Source organism: Heteronotia binoei, chromosome 13 (assembly GCF_032191835.1).
Source record: "Heteronotia binoei isolate CCM8104 ecotype False Entrance Well chromosome 13, APGP_CSIRO_Hbin_v1, whole genome shotgun sequence".
NCBI classification, from domain to species: Eukaryota; Metazoa; Chordata; class Lepidosauria; order Squamata; family Gekkonidae; genus Heteronotia; species Heteronotia binoei.
Genome location: NC_083235.1, coordinates 17,507,357 through 17,523,806, shown reverse-complemented (window position 1 = coordinate 17,523,806; position 16,450 = coordinate 17,507,357). Strand labels below are relative to the sequence as shown.

The 16,450-nt window shown below is 43.1% G+C and overlaps 1 protein-coding gene across 1 annotated transcript in view; it reads right to left on the bottom strand.

The window, feature by feature from the left end:
• Positions 1–16,450, bottom strand: part of MBD1 (methyl-CpG binding domain protein 1) — a 107,196-nt gene that overhangs the window by 33,281 nt on the left and 57,465 nt on the right. Inside the window, exons 6-12 of the mRNA XM_060252233.1 lie at positions 12,106–12,191; positions 9,381–9,421; positions 7,527–7,670; positions 7,236–7,370; positions 2,242–2,292; positions 1,757–1,825; positions 846–929 (exon numbers count right to left, since the gene is read on the bottom strand). Of these exons, the coding sequence (XP_060108216.1) occupies positions 846–929; positions 1,757–1,825; positions 2,242–2,292; positions 7,236–7,370; positions 7,527–7,670; positions 9,381–9,421; positions 12,106–12,191 (610 nt within the window). The remainder of the gene's footprint in view (positions 1–845; positions 930–1,756; positions 1,826–2,241; positions 2,293–7,235; positions 7,371–7,526; positions 7,671–9,380; positions 9,422–12,105; positions 12,192–16,450) is intronic.

Here is a 16,450-nt window from a genome sequence, read left to right as displayed (position 1 = left end):
TGGCCGCCATCTCACATCGTGACAAGACGTTATCCCATAAAGATGGCAGATATCATTCCATTTTATAGCACAGGTGACAGTGCCGGCAGGGGAGGCCAACCAGATCAAGACATAGATGCCCGCAGCCTCAACTAAAAGCCTGGCGGAACAGCTCCGTTTTACAGGCCCTACGGAAAGCTAATAAGCCAGGTATTATTATCCTTGGGGCTGTGCTGACCTCTGCTCCTCAGCTCAGCTAACTAGAGAGAAAGCCGCCCCCAAACCAGCCAGAAATGCACATCGACTATAGTGTGCGTTAGCCCAACACTTTAGACTTCTTGCCCACTCCACCAAAAGAGACTTGGCCATGACTGCCACAATTCCTGCATAAATGTCTACCCAGAATCCCTGCAGCACAGACAGCTTCCAGCCTGTGAGAGCAACCGAGTCTGCATTCCCTGAAACCATACATCACTGCAGTCTCACTAAATAACACAAGCGACGTGACTGGCGAGAGGGCGAACGGCATTGTTACTCTCCAGGGAGGATGTGTGATGGCGCACTGTGTTACCACCAGTTACCACTCTAAGCTGAATTAGTGCGAGCTAGCTCACAGTCTTTTAGCCTCCAGTTCATGCATTTTTTTGTCTTAGCTCAGGAAAAATGGCCCCAGAGCAAACTAATTTATGCAGCAGCTCACAACTTGAATGCCAACAGCTCATGAAGCAGAATTTTTCCTCACAAGACTCCACAGTTTAGAGGGACCATTGGTTACCACTCCCCACGGTTTGGTTCAACCAGATTCTAAGGGGCCTCTAAGTCAGTTATCTCACACTCACACTCACTGCGGGCACGCCCACACCCACTGCGGGCACCGGTGGTGGTGGTGCTGCTGACAGCTTCTTGCGGCGGCGCCTGGGGGCCCTTTGGACCTTGGGAGGAGGCCCATCCTGGCAAGCAGAAGGAAAGAGGAAAAGAAAAGCGAGAGGAACGGAAGCAACTAAGCAGCCAGGCTTTTCAACACCCAGGCACACAACCCCAACAGGTTATTTATTAATCTCTTGCGTTTGTATCCCTATCTCTCAGAAGCAGCATACGCAGGGATTATCCTGTGTCACGTTCATGTTAATCCTGTGAGGTAGGTTTGACGTCAACAAGGCAAGATCAAAGTCGCCCAGTTGGGTTAAAAGCTAGTCAGGTTTCTGTGGTTCACTCTCTCACAATGACCCTTCACATCCACAATAGCCTTGATAGTTACCGTTCCAGGGTCTAAGGTTCCCATATGCCCACTTATGGCGGGAAGGCCTCCAAGGTAACTGCAGCACTTGCCCACTGATGGTCACCCGATTAGCAGGCAGAAACAAGGGTCAGGGGACAAAAATTAGAAAGAAAAATACAGCCTTGTCCGTTCAAAGGAAGACTCCATGGCTTAGAGGGAACCCTGCCCATAACCCTCTTACTTGTTGCTCTAGGAATTGCCAGGAATTCTATGGTCATAACTTCCTGTAAGCAAATGTGGCTTTTTTAAAAAAAAATTTCTCCTGGGATGCTGCCCCACCCATAACCCTCTCACTCATTACCAGGCTTTCCCTGGCAGTCTTGCTAATTTCCCTCTTAGGAACAGGGCAATACAATACCCACTAGCACCCTGTGCCCTGCAACATGATGGCATGGGGGTGGAGAGATAGAGAAGAAAAATCCAAGCCCTAGATTACATTGCACGAGAGTCCACGCACACACACACTTGTCCCCACTCCAAACAACTGGAGCCACTCACTGTTGCTGACGCTGGCCTCTTCTGCCGCTGTCGTGCTGGGGTGAAGGTGTCCTTTGGCGGGGAGGCTTCCTGGTGTTAACCGGGAAAGAGCCAGGAGAGGCTGTTAGGCACAGCCCTCGTTCCAGGGGGGGAGAGATGCAATACCACAAAGTGTTCACTGAACACCACACACAGAACAAGACCAGGTCGTGCACGAGGCTGCCTTCCGCCTCACTATCACTCACACATATCAGACACTGAGCCAACAGCCAGCACCCAACTGCATGAAGGAAGAAGGCATTCTATATTGTGCAACGGGAAAAGCTCATTCCTCCCCACGTGCTAAACAACCTAAGGGTGAAGGAACGTGCAGGAGGCCAGAGACTGGTTCCAAGAAACAAAGAAGGCATGTGCGTACGACGCTTCAAAGCCACAGAAACGGGGAGCGGAACAGGCAAAGGGAATGGTACAGAGTTAAGCAAGGAGACACCGTGCATTTTACTCACCACCACAGCCTTCTTGGAGCTGTAGCCGTCTTTCTTGGGTGGGATTTTTTTCTGGAAAGGAACAAGAGCTGGTTTACTGGCTGAATCAGAGGACACGCCTCAAAACGCATCCCGGGACGACAGCACACACAGAGGTGGAGAGCGGCAAGTTTCCTAAGCAGAACTTGAGACTTGGACTCCTGGTCTAGGATGGAGAAGGTGGGGCACCAGGATCATGGCTGAGTGTTAAGTACTGTACAGTCTTCACCAATCAATACTCCCTTGTGGTTGATTAAACGTAGTTTATTGAAGAAGCTGAACAGTTACAGTGCAAGATGGTTCTTGCTGAAACTAAAGCATGTGACCCCAGCCCACACAGATATACCAATATATATATATATATATCGAAGCTGATGCCCTCATTTTAACCCAGAGCTAACGTTACAACGAACTCTTATTTACTGCACTTCACACTCAGGATATCTAATGGCACAGACATCAATCTGCTATTCTGGCATATATTGCCTTTGCTGTTGTTTCAGCCCAGTCAGAACAAACTAGTTATCATTGGGGAAAAAACGCTGTTATTGGGACTATATGCACCTAATGGTGCAAAAGATGTTTTTTTTAAAGACATTACACAACAACTAGATGAGTTGACCTACGATCAAATACTCTTAATGGGAGATTTTAATGGAACAGTTGAGAACTCATTGGATAGATCCGGAGGGAAAAAAAATAGTGGAAAAGAAGGAAAATTGCCAAAGTCTTTTTTTGAATTAGTAAAACAGGAAAATTTGGAGGACATATGGAGAAAGTTTAACCCTGAAGTGCGGGACTATACTTTTTTTTCTGCAAGACATAAGACATTTTCTAGAATTGACATGCTATGGGGAACCAGAGATTTAGGCCTCATAACAAGAAAGATAGAGATTTTGCCTAAAATTGGCACTGACCATAACCCAATAATGTGGATTACAAAACTGTCCAAAAGATTGAGAAGATGGAGATTGAATGAAGACTTGCTACAGAACAAAGAAACAGTGACTTTCCTAGGAAAAGAAACTAAAGAATTTTTCCAAGTGAATGATAAAGAAGATATCGATTTTCAGACGGTCTGGGATGCTTATAAAGCAGTAATGAGAGGGTTGCTGATTACTTTGAACAATAAAGATAAAAGGGAAAAAGAAAAACAACTACTGGATATTCAAAATGAAATAAAGAAAAAAGAAAGAGAGCTGAGGAAAAGACCAGGGAAAAAGAAAATTCTAAGGGAAATTTCAATATTGCAAACTCAACTAAGACATTTATTAAACAAAGAAGTAGAATGGAATTTGAAAAGGCTCCAGCAAAAATCGTTTGAAGGAGCAAATAAGACGGGGAAATACTTGGCGTGGCAGCTGAAAAAAAAGAGGGAAAATAAAATAATTAATAGAATTGTGATAGATGAAAGAGACGTAGTTACTCAAGAGGGAATAAAAAGAGAATTTTTTAAGTATTATGCCAAGCTGTTTAAAGGTGCTGAAGTAAAGAGAAAAAAGATAGATGAATATCTACAGAAAATAAAAATTGAGCCATTAACTGAGAATATGAGAAAAATTTTGAATGACCCAATTGAAAAAATAGAAATTGAGGCAGCAATCAACGTGATGAAAAATGATAAAGCTCCCGGGCCAGACGGTTATACAGCCAAGTATTTTAAAATGTTTAAAGATGAATTAATACCAAAATTACAGAAGCTGATGAATGCAATAAGAGTCAAAGGGAAGGTACCAAATACATGGAAAGAAGCTGTTATTTCTTTGATACCTAAAGAAGAAAGAGATGTTACAAATGTGAAAAATTACAGACCAATTTCACTTTTGAACAATGATTATAAAATATTTACAAGAATTCTGGCAGAACGTCTTAAGCAATATTTGATAAATTTTATAAAAGAGGACCAAGCCGGTTTTCTTCCCAAAAGACAAATAAGAGACAATATTAGAACTGTTGTAAATATTGTAGAATATTATGAAAGACATCCAGAAAAGGAAGTAGCGCTATTCTTTGCGGATGCAGAAAAAGCATTTGACAATTTAAATTGGGACTTTATGTTTGCAGTGATGGAAAAAATGGAGCTTGGAGAAAGTTTTATAAGAATGATAAAGGCAATATATTCTGAACAAAGTGCAAGGCTGTGCATCAACGCAGATCTTACAGATGAAATGAAAATTAGTAAAGGTACCAGACAAGGCTGCCCGCTTTCGCCATTGCTGTTTATAATGACTCTTGAAATTTTACTAATGCAGATTCAAGAAGAAAAAGATTTAGAAGGACTACAAATAAAAGGATTTACCTATAAATACAGAGCATTTGCAGATGATATAATGTTTATAAATGAAAATCCTTTACAAGTTACACCTTTGTTGTTAATGAGAATACAAGAGTTTGGGGAGTTGGCGGGACTTTATATAAACAAAGAAAAATCAAAAATCTTATGTAAGAATATGCAGAAAAATAGACAACAAGAACTACAAAGACTAACGGGTTGTGAAGTTACCTCTAAGGTAAAATACCTAGGGGTAGAGATAACAATGAAAAATATTGATTTGTTTAAGAACAATTATGAAAAGCTATGGCGTAAAATAGAAGAAGATATGCTAAAGTGGAACAAGCTCAATTTGTCACTGTTGGGTAGAATAGCTGCAGTAAAAATGAATATTTTACCAAGGATTATGTATCTGTTTCAAACCATCCCCATTGTGAAAGATGCTAAGCAATTTGATAAATGGCGAAGAAAAATTTCGGAATTTGTGTGGGCCGGGAGGAAACCTAGAATTAAAATGAAAGTCCTGATAGATGCGAAAGAGAGAGGTGGATTCCAATTACCAGATTTGAAACTGTATCATGAAGCAATTTGTTTAGTATGGTTAAAAGAATGGATAACGTTATTAAATAAAAAACTTCTAATGTTAGAAGGCCATGGAAAAAAATTCGGCTGGCATGCATATTTGTACTATGGAAAAAAGAAGATGGACGGTCTTTTCTCTCACCATTATATAAGGAGTAGCTTATTAAATGTGTGGATAAAGTACAAGAAATATGGTGATGAGAGGAGACCTTTATGGATAGTGCCGGCTGAAGTGATAAAGTTAACGGCCAAAACAGTCAAGGAAAAACAACTATCATACAACCAGTTACTAAAAATACAAAGCGGGAAAATAGAATTGAAAACTGCAGAAGAACTAAACTATAAATATGATTGGTTTCAAATGCAACAAATAAAAAGTTTGATGGAGAATGATATCAAAGCTGAAGGAATAAGGAAAGAACAAACAGAAATGGAAAGAGTTCTGCTTGGAGATAATGAGAAATTAATTTCAAAAGTGTACAAATTACTTTTACAATGGGCTACAGAAGATGAAGTAGTGAAATCTCAAATGATAAAATGGGCAATTAATGTAAATAAAGAAATAAAGATGGAATCTTGGGAATATCTGTGGAAAAATTCCATGAAACTCGCAACATGTCATAGTATTAAAGAGAACTGTTTTAAGATGATGTATAGATGGTATATGACTCCAAAAAAATTAGCAAAGATGAACAATAAGATGCCAGATAGGTGCTGGAAATGTAAAAAGCATGAAGGTTCTTTCTACCATATGTGGTGGACTTGTGAAAGAGCTAAAATGTTTTGGCAAATGATTCAACAAGAGATATCTAAGATCCTGGGATATGAATTCAATAAAGAGGCAGAGACTTTTCTGCTGGGATTACAAATGGAAAAATTTCCAAAAGAAGATAGAACATTAATATGGTACTTGCTCTCAGCTGCTAGGACATTGTATGCGCAGTTGTGGAAGCAAGAAAAAATACCAGAAAAATGGGACTGGATTATGAAAGTTATGTCATGGAGTGAAATGGACAAATTAACAAGAAAATTAAGAGACTGTGATTTAGAACTTTTTAACCAAGAGTGGAAGAAATTCAGAAGATATGTAGAGAAAGAGTGGAGAATAAAAGGACATTGGACAATTTTTGAGGATTAAGATTTTTAAGATAACAATATAACTCTTGAAGGGGGTTCTTCTTCCCTATGTTTCTTTTTTGTTTCTTTTTTTTCTTGATAGTTAAGGGTACCTTTAATATCTGTTTTTTTAAAGAAAATAACACTGGCGGGGGTCAAGTAATTGGGGGAGGGGTGGGAGAAAGTAAGATGTGGGGTAGAATGATGGTCTTTTTCTTAATATATATTAAGCTTTTTATAAGTTGTAGTTATAGTTCTACTACCATATGTTACTAATAAAATTGTTTATTCAAGAACAAACTAGTTATCATGAGATCCCCAACTTGTGATTCTTTTAATCTGCTAAAGAACATTTCCATGATTTTGCATACTAATTCACTGCCCACTTTCTTTATATTTAGGACGGCTTGCCATTCCATCCTACTGTCTGATGAAGTGTGCTTCTAGCACACAAACGCTTCCATTCTGAATAAAACTTTGAGGGTCTTAAAGATGCAACTTGGCTCCTGCTTTGTTCTGCTCCTTCAAACCAACACAGCTGCCCACCTGGATCCCTCTAAGCTGAGTTAGTGTGAATTAGCTCATGGTTTTTTAAGCCTTCGGCTCATGCATTTTTTTCTTAGCTCAGGAAAAATTGCCCCAGAAAAAACTAATTTATGCAGAAGCCAAATCGCTCGTTCACCACTTTAACGCCAGTAGCTCACAAAGCAGAATTTTTGCTCACAAGACTACAGCTTAGAGGGAGTACTGGCTTCAACCAGGGGTGGAATTCTAGCAGGAGCAACTTTGCGTATTAGGCCACACACCCCTGATATAGCCAATCCTCCAAGAGCTTACAAGGCTCTTTTTTGTAAGCTCTTGGAGGACTGGTTACATCAGGGAGGTGTGGCCTAATATGCAAAGGAGCTCCTGCTAGAATTCCACCCCTGGTTTCAACTATCCCCTCCCTTCCCATTGCCACCACACTGGACTCTCCCCAAGGCACAAAACCAGGTCAAGAACACACCTTGCGCTTGAGACAGCGGCGCTTCATACATTTCCACTGGCGCTTCATGCCCGGCTTCTGCCTCCGCACGCAGATTTGACAGGTACCGCAGTCTTCGGTTATTTTGCAGGCCTGGCACATCCCACATTCGAGACCCTGCAAAGGGGGGGGGGGGATGAATGGGGAAAGGGGAGAGAGTGTCAAGCTTCCAACACCTGGGTGGGAGGGGGGAGTACAGGCTGAGAATAAGGAACAGCGGGAGAACCGGAAAGAGATGCGAGGAAGGGGATAAAGCAGGGGAGTAGCCGGTACCTTTTTGACAATCTTCAGGCATCGTCGCAGCAGGCATTTGATGCCAATGCGGAGCTCGGGGCTCTTGGCTCGCACGACACACACTGTGCAGATGCCGCAGTCCTGAGACATCTGGCAGGCTTGGCACACCCCACAGCCAATTTGCTGCAAGGGCAGAGGGGGGTTGGGGTGAGCAGGGAATCCAGGGAAGGCGACTTCGTGAACCCGCTGCCGCTTCCGAAAACCGGCACGCATCTCGAGAACCCAACCAGCCCGGGCTGCTTCCGCTGAGCGAAAAGGACAGCTTTGCTCAGACCATCCCGCAACCTAACTGCCCCGAAGCCGAGTACGAAAGGTGTCTTCTGCAGAGTTGGAAACTGGTCCGGCAGGGCCAGTGGCTAGCAGCAGCGCTCTGGAGTTTCAGACCCCAAGAAAAGATTTGGCCTGGTAGCTGAAGGTTCTTTAATTTAAGGGTCCCTGGGGCTAATGCAGGGATGCCTGCCACGTGGGGCTTTTTTAGTAGCAGGAACTCCTTTGCATATTAAACCACACACCCCTGATGAAGTCAATCCTCCTGGAGCTTACGGAAGGCCCTGTACGAAGAGTCCTGTAAGCTTTTGGAGGATTGGCTACGTCAGGGGGTGTGGCCTAATATGCAAAGGAGTTCCTGCTACAAAAAAAGCTCTGCTGCCATGTAAAACACACCCTCTGTCGGACTGTTGTGGCCCCTCCCTGAAACATCGTCATCGCAGTATTCAGCTTTTACATGCAGCTCCCGGTAGCCCAGGTTGTATCCGCATTTACTCTGCTTTCTGCTGCAGCATCAGGTGCTTCCGGACCAGTCTCTAGGCCACAGACTTTCCACCCCGATACAAATCCCAGAGACCCCACCTCGGTCCCACTGCCCCACCACCAACCTGCTGCGTATTTCTCAGGCATTTTGATTACAAGTATGATTTATTAAAAAATAAATCACAGAGTGGCTGTTTCCAGCTTGTGGGAGGGGTTAATATCATGCAATTGGACTGCAGAGGACAGTGGCCATTAAAAGTCAACACTGCTTCAGCTAACTAACCGTCCTCTTCAACACCTTTGGTGCATGCACACAAAGAAGGATTTCAAAGAAGCAATAAGAACAAAGTAGATATTCAATAGCACCAACATTCAATAGACCAACACGGCTGCCCACTTGGATCTATCTTCAAAGTACCAACAATGATGTGTGGGTTTCAATCAACTCCTCTGGTAAGCTGATGCATCCGTACCTTTCAAATCCCTGCGTGCCAGCTCAATGAGAGATACACTGGTGTGTTTGTGTGTGTATATCATTAAAGAAATCCCATTCTTGCACATCAAGGGTGAAACCCAGGCTAAATTGGCCATCTCCACCGATTTCCTCCTCTCGTGTCATTCCTTGGGATCCTCTGCCCCGCCCGGGAGCCCCATTTCATGGAAAACAATGGGGTGGCAGCAAGGCTTTTTTTTTTGTAGCAGGAGCTCCTTTGCATATTAGGCCACACGCCCCTAATGTAGTCAATCCTCGTGGAGCTTACAGTAGGCCCTGGAAGAAGAGCCCTGTAAGCTCTTGGAGGATTGGCTACATCAGGGGTGTGTGGCTTAATATGCAAAGGAGCTCCTGCTACAAAAAAAGCCCTGGATGGCAATGGGAGGCAGGAAAATTTCATTCTGCTGACAGCATGCTGAAACCGGATCAGACCCACTGGTACTTTTTCTGACCGAGAATTTATCAGGGTGCCGTTATTCGAGACCAAAACTTATGGGACAAGATTATGGATTTTATTTATTTATTTATTTATTTGGGATTTATATCCCGCCCTTCCCACGAATGATTATGGATAAGCCCCCATATCTCACCTTGTAATATCTCTGCTCCCGGTTGAAGTCTCTTCTCTGAGCTGAATGGGGTTGGGAGAGGGGGTGGGGAGAAAATTAAGATTTGAGAGAGAACAAGACTAGCCCTAATGAGAGACTTGTCTTATGCAATTGGAGGAGATAGGAACCACCCGACAACAAGACAGGAGGCTAGGTTCTGTTCCCAGGTTTATAAAGAACACAAAAAGCGAGACAAATAGGCCAAACTGTAAATCTTTTAACAAATTTTAAAATGACTTTTTAAAAGGTTTAAAGGGTTAAATAATAATCTTTTATATTCTTTTTTACTGTTATAACCCTCAAGTCATCAAATCTTAATATGTAGACTCTTTGTAGGACTTTTTATAAGGTACTTTTAAGGTTATTCTAAATGACTTGCATGTTCTGGTCAATGAGTGTAAAAATAAACTGAACTGAGGTTATGCAGGGAAGAATCCAAGGCTAAGAGAGCAAAAGCGTGTAGCAATCGACTCCATTGTCACCACACCCCAGGGCTTTTTTTGTAGCAAGAACTCCTTTGCATATTGGGCCACACACCCCTGATGTAGCCAATCCTCCTGGAGCTTACAGTAGGCCCTATATTAAGAGCCCTGTAAGCTCTTGGAGGATTGGCTACATCAGCGGGGCGTGGCCTAATATGCAAAGAAGTTCTTGCTACAAAAAAAGCCCTGCCGCACCCAGCGTCTTGCCCCACTCTCTACTGTCTGAGACACAGGAGGCACGTAATGTGCAGTGAATGTAACTACTGATTTTGAGTCCAGTGGCACCATTAAGACCAACAAAAGTTTATTCAAGGTATGAGCTTTTGTGTGCGGACAAGCTTCTGCAGATAAATAGAAATGGAAGCTAACGTTTCTCATATATATATAGAGAGAGAGAGAGAGGCAAGATGCCTCTACAAAGGTGAATGGGAAATCAGCATGCAGTTCAACAGAGATGTTTTGATATATGCAAAGACTAAATAACAATAACGAGCTAAAGTTATAGATTATAATAAAGTGGGACACTAATGTGTAAAGGTATCTTTCTTAACTGTTAAAAGAGTAATTGAGACTCTGCTGTTCATTCACACCATTCATCTCCTCTTGTGCATTGAGTTAGCTGACAGCATCCTTTCCTTTGAGGTGGGGTGCTGTGCTATGCAGAAGATGAAGAAGCCCATACCCTGCCCTTCTCTCTGAATCAGAGTCTCAGAGCGGCTTACGATCTCCTTTATCTCCCCGCCAGCTCCCAACGGACACCCTGTGAGGTAGGTGGGGCTGAGAGAGCTCTTCCAGAAGCTGCCCTTTCAAGGACAACTCTTGTGAGAGCTACAGCTGACCCAAGGCCATTCCAGCAGCTGCAAGTAGAGGAGTGGGGAATCAAACCCGGTTCTCCCAGATAAGAATCTGCACACTCGATCACTACCCCAAACTGGCTCTCCAGTCAGAGGAACATATTCCAATATTCATTGCATTACATTCACTATTCCAGTACACTATTCCAAAAAAGAAATACATTGAAATACAAAGGATGTTTAGCCCTTCTTGATAACACCTGCCCCCCCCCAAGACCGAACAGGGATATTGGTTTCTTATCTCATTACTTATGATAAATTCATTCAGTCGTTACATATGTATAAAGGTAAAAGTAAAAGTGCAAGCACCAGTCATTTCCAGCTCGGGGGTGATGACACATCACGTTTTCACAGCAGAATTTTTACGGGGTGGTTTGCCATTGCCTTTCCCAGTCATCTACACTCCCCACCCCCCACCCCCAGCAAGCTGGGTACTCATTTGACCGACCTCGGAAGGATGGAAGGCTGAGTCAACCTTGAGCCGGCTACCTGAACCCAGCTTCTACCGGGATCAAACTCAGGTCATGAGCAGTTTGGATTGCAATACTGCAGCTTTGCCACTCTACAACACGGGGCTCCTTTACATATGAATTCCTTCCGGTACTTCCTTTGCACCCCACCTCAAAGGAAAGGTTGCTGTCAGCTAACTGCATGCATGAGAGTTGATGAATGGTGCATAACAGAAGAGTCGCAATTAGTTTTAGCAATTAAGAAAGATAGCTTCACACATTAGTCTCCGACTTTGACATAGTTACTGCTCCACTGGTTTTTCCTTGTAATTAAAACATGTTGTGACCTATAACCTTAGCTTCTTATTGCTATCTAGCCTTTGCATATGTCAAAACATCTTCACTAAATTGTATGCTAATTTGCTGCTCATCTATGTAGAGCCATCTGCCTGCCTACCTATCTACCTACCCTCCATCCATCCATCCATCCATCCACCTACCATCTATCTACCTACCATCTACCTACCTACCTATGAAACGTTAAGACGTTTCTATGTATCTGAAGAAGCATGCACGCACACAAAAATTCATACCCTGAATAAAACTTTCATCGGTCTTAATGGTGCCCCTGGACTCAAAGTCTGTTCTACTGCTTCAGACTGACACAGCTGCCCACCTGGTTCTATAACCACTGCAGCGCTGAGACGGCCAATAGCCATCGCTAATGGAATTCCGGCATTTGTAACCGAAGACAGGGCCCGGATCTCATGACAACAAAAAGTCCCGCCATCTTGCTCTACGATCTTTCACTTTACAAAGCGGAGCTGTCTCCTACCCCTTCTTCGAGGGAGGCCAAGACGGCTTACGAAGCTGGAAAACACCACCCCCCTGTGCCCGACTCCCCGCCGCCCCGGGCACCAACCTCTGCAGTCGGGGCAGAGCCAACGGCAGCGCCTCTGGGATGGAAGCATCACTCCTGGGAACTGGCCTTGACAGCTGGCACAGCACCTGGAAGGAGGAAAGATGTTAAGGGTTAAAAACAGAGGCCACTCCATCGCTCGCCGGCAGGGCACCTTTAGCCCTGTGAGGTTGGCCGTGCCGGAAGGAAGCTCGGCTGTAATGCAGAGCGGCCCAGGTGAAAAGCCTCCACGGCGGACTGCGAGTGGGTGAGGAGCCAGTGCGTGGCTATCTGCAAAAAAAGGAAGAGTGCCTGACAAATGGGATGGCTAACAAAACACTTGTGTGATGTTCAGGTGCCCAGCAAGGGAGGGGAAATCTGGGGAACCTGAGCTGACCTGAACTTCTGCTTCTCTTCCTGTTGCAGGTATTAAAGCCCAGATGGGGCCAGAGGTGCGAGTCTTTTGGCGGTCCTGGCTCTCGGGACAGCAGCCTACCCAGTGAATCTAGGATCAGACCAGGAAGCACTTTCATGTATCATTTCCCACCCCCACCCCCTTACTTAAGTTGTATTTTGCTTGGTGCTGCCGGAAATGGCTGCCGAGTCGCAACCAATGTCCCGTCTAAGCTGCAGAGCCTTGTGAGCGAAAATTCTACTTGGTGAACTACTGGCATTAAAGTTGGGAGCTACTGCACAAATCAGTGTGCTCTGGGATCGTCCTTCCTGAGCGAAGACAAAAAAGTGTGAGCTGGAGGCTTAAAAATCTGTGAGCTAGCTCACACTAATTCAGCTTAGAGGGAACGCTGGTCACAGCTGGCATTTGGTGACCCTTCGTGGGGTTTTCAAGGCAAGAGACGGATTTCTTTTTATTGTAACTTTTTTTTTTATTTTAGAAACAAAAAGGGTACAGAAGGGGAAAAAGGGGGGTTACATGGGGATTATGAAACAATTGTGTTTATACAGGTAAAGAATTACTTCTCCCCCAGCATCCCCTTCATTAGAGTTTTCAAGACATTTTCTACAGTAATTGCATCATTAGTACATATTCTACATTGCATATTTCATCGATACTATGTACTTGCTATTAATATACCAAAATTTGCAAGAACTGATATTCAAAACTTGTTCTCGTTTTTTCTACATTAATCTACATTTATAAGCCTTACAAATACATTTACAGACCATTTTTGAACTGTTTCTCATTCTAAGTTTATCTCCTGCTTGCATAATTGATACTCCATCTCAAACATTTTCTACAAAAGTTTCATCATTAATACATATTCTGTTTTACGTGTTTCATCAGCACTACACACTACATCCTAACTACAATATACCAAAGTTTGAAGGAAAATCTATTATGTCTTACAATAAAAAATAAAAACTAAGAAATATTTTGTTCAAAATCCACTTCCCTGTGTCATTTAGATTCAAAACTTGTTCTCCATCTTTTTCTGCATTATATTCGTATCCCTTGCAATACATTTATAGAACATTTTTAAACTCTGTCTCATTCTAAGCTTGGCTCCTGCTTGCAAAATAAACGCTCCATCTCTCCTCAAATTTCCAAGATGGATCTGATTCTCAAATAAATTGTTCATTTCACCATTACTGCATAGTCAGTCAGTTTGCTTTCCCATTCTTTAAGCTTGGACAGACCTCTAATTTCTATTTTGCTGCGTAAACAATTCTAGCCACTGTCACCATATATTTAAATATCTCTTCCAAAGCTTTTGGTAAACTTGTTGGCCAATATTCCTAATAACATATTCTTAAGCTTCCATAGGAAATGTATATGTTAATATATTCTGCATTTTCCCATGTATTTTCTTGCTTTTTTAAAAGTCTACTGCATACAGTAAAAAAGTTCTATGTCTTGACATTTCCAGCATTTTCCTTTTTAATTTTTGTCTATTTTCTTGATGAACTTCTGGAAAACATTTTATACCAATTTCCTCTTAGTGCCTGACTGGCTGTGAACAAGTTCATTTTCTCATAACTTAAGTCTCCTTTTCTCATAACTGTTCCCATTGAGGCAGAGGTATCTGCTCTCTAAAATTCTGCATCCAATTTATCATACTTTTTTTCACTTGTTCTTTTTCTGTTTCTAGCTGAAGTAGTAACTTATACATCCAACATAATAGATGATCTTTCTGTTTTATAACCAGTTGTTCCAATTCAATCATCTCTCTTAGCACTCCACCTTCCATCTTAATAATCTTCTTTAATCTTGAAACTGATTGGTATAATATAGGAATCAATGAATACAAATTCCTTCCTCTTTAATATCTTGCCATGACTTAAGTTTGCCTAAGGCATTTATCATGTTGCCATATGTCAAGAAGTCACTTTTGCTTCTCGTATTATTATCATGATAAACTTCTACTGGAGACATAAAGAGAGAATTTGAAGGACTCATAAAAACACAAGAGAAGCCATGCTGGATCAGGCCAATGGCCCATCCAGTCCAACACTGCGTCACACAGTGGCAAAAGTCCAGGTGCTGTCAAGAGGTCCATTAGTGGAGCCAGAACTCCAGAAGCCCTCCCATTGTTGCCCCCAAGCACCAAGAACGCACAGCATCACTGCCCCAGACATATTGTTCCATTTATACTGTGTGGCTAATAAACATATGGAGCAGAGGTCCATCAATGGCTATCCAGTCCCCTCTTGAAGCTGTTTATGCTTGTAGCCACCATCACTTCCTGTGGCAATGAATTCCAGCTGTTATCAACTCTTTGGGTGAAAAAGTACTTCGCTTTATCTGTTGTAAACCTACTGCTCATTAATTTCATTGAGTGCCCATAGATTCTTGGATTGTGAAAAAGGGAGAAGTGCTTCATTCTCTACCTTCTCTATCTCATGCATTATTTTGTAGTCATGTCACCCCTCAGCCTTCGCTTCTCCAAGCTAAAGAGCCCCAACCTCTTCAGCCTTTCTTTATAGGGAAAGCGTTCCATCCCCTTAATCACTTTAGTTGCCCTTTTCACAACGCTGTATCTTTTTTGAGGTGCGGTGGCCAGAATTGTACATGGTATTCCTTCTGAGAGTGCACCATAGATTTATATAGGGCATTACGACACTCAGATACTTCTAGCATTTGTATACAATTATCTATAATTTCCCAGGTCTCTAGACCTTGCCAGGCAGTCAATATTGTTTGTCACCCTCTAAGTAGCCAGCCCTAATCCATTTTCCTGTAGAATGGTAACACCTACCCCTTCATCTCTTTGAGATGAGCCATTCCGAGTCAGAGACATTTCATCTCCTATTGGCTTTCCCCCAAGATTTAGTTTTAAAAACTGTCCTGACAGCTTTCTGATTCCAAGCGTCAGCACCCCGACTCCTTCTCAGGACAGCGGGAAGCTGTCTCTTTTGTATAGGTCCTAGCTTGCTCCAAAAGCATCCCAGTGCTTAACAAACTTAAACCCTTCTTCCCTACATACACTGAGACTCCTAATTTGTGCCTGTCTAGCTTGGATCCTGCACTTGGATCAGGCAGCACTTCTGAGAAGGCTACCTTGTAGGTCCTGACCTTGGGTCTCCTGCCTATAAGAAGATATTAAGAAAATGATATTGGATTTATATCCCACCCTATACCCTGAATCTCAGAGCGATCACTATCTCCTTTACCTTCCCTCCCACACACACACAACAGACACCCTATGAGGTGGGTAGGGCTGAGAGAGCTCTTACAGCAGCTGCCCTTTCAAGGACCACTCCTACGAGAGCTATAGCTGACCCAAGGCCATTCCAGCAGCTGCAAGTGGAGGAATGTGGAATCAAATCTGGTTCTCCCAGATAAGAGTCCGCGTACTTAACTACTACACCAAACTGGCTCTCTAGCAGCCTAAATTTCTCCTCCAGGAAGACACAGCTACATTTCCTCACATTGTTGGTGCCAACACGTATCATAACGGCTGGCTCCTCCCCAGCACACTGTCTACCAGCTTATCCCACCTACACATAATTAGGGTTGCCAATCCCCAGGTGGGGGCAGGGGATCCCCCAGTTTGGGGACCCTCCCCCCGCTTCAGGGTCGTCAGAAAGCGGGGGGAGGGGAGGGAAATGTCTGCTGGGAACTCTATTATTCCCTATGGAGATTTATTCCCATAGAAAATCATGGAGAATTGATCTGCGGGTATCTGGGGCTCTGGGGGGGCTGTTTTTTGGGGTAGAGGCACCAAATTTTCAGTATAGCATCTAGTGTCTCTCCCCAAAATACCCCCAAAGTTTCAAAAAGACTGGACCAGGGGGCCCAATTCTATGAGCCCCAAAAGAAGGTGCCCGTATCCTTCATTATTTCCTATGGAAGGAAGGCATTGAAAAGGTGTGCCGTCCCTTTAAATGTGAGGGCCAGAACTCCCTTTGG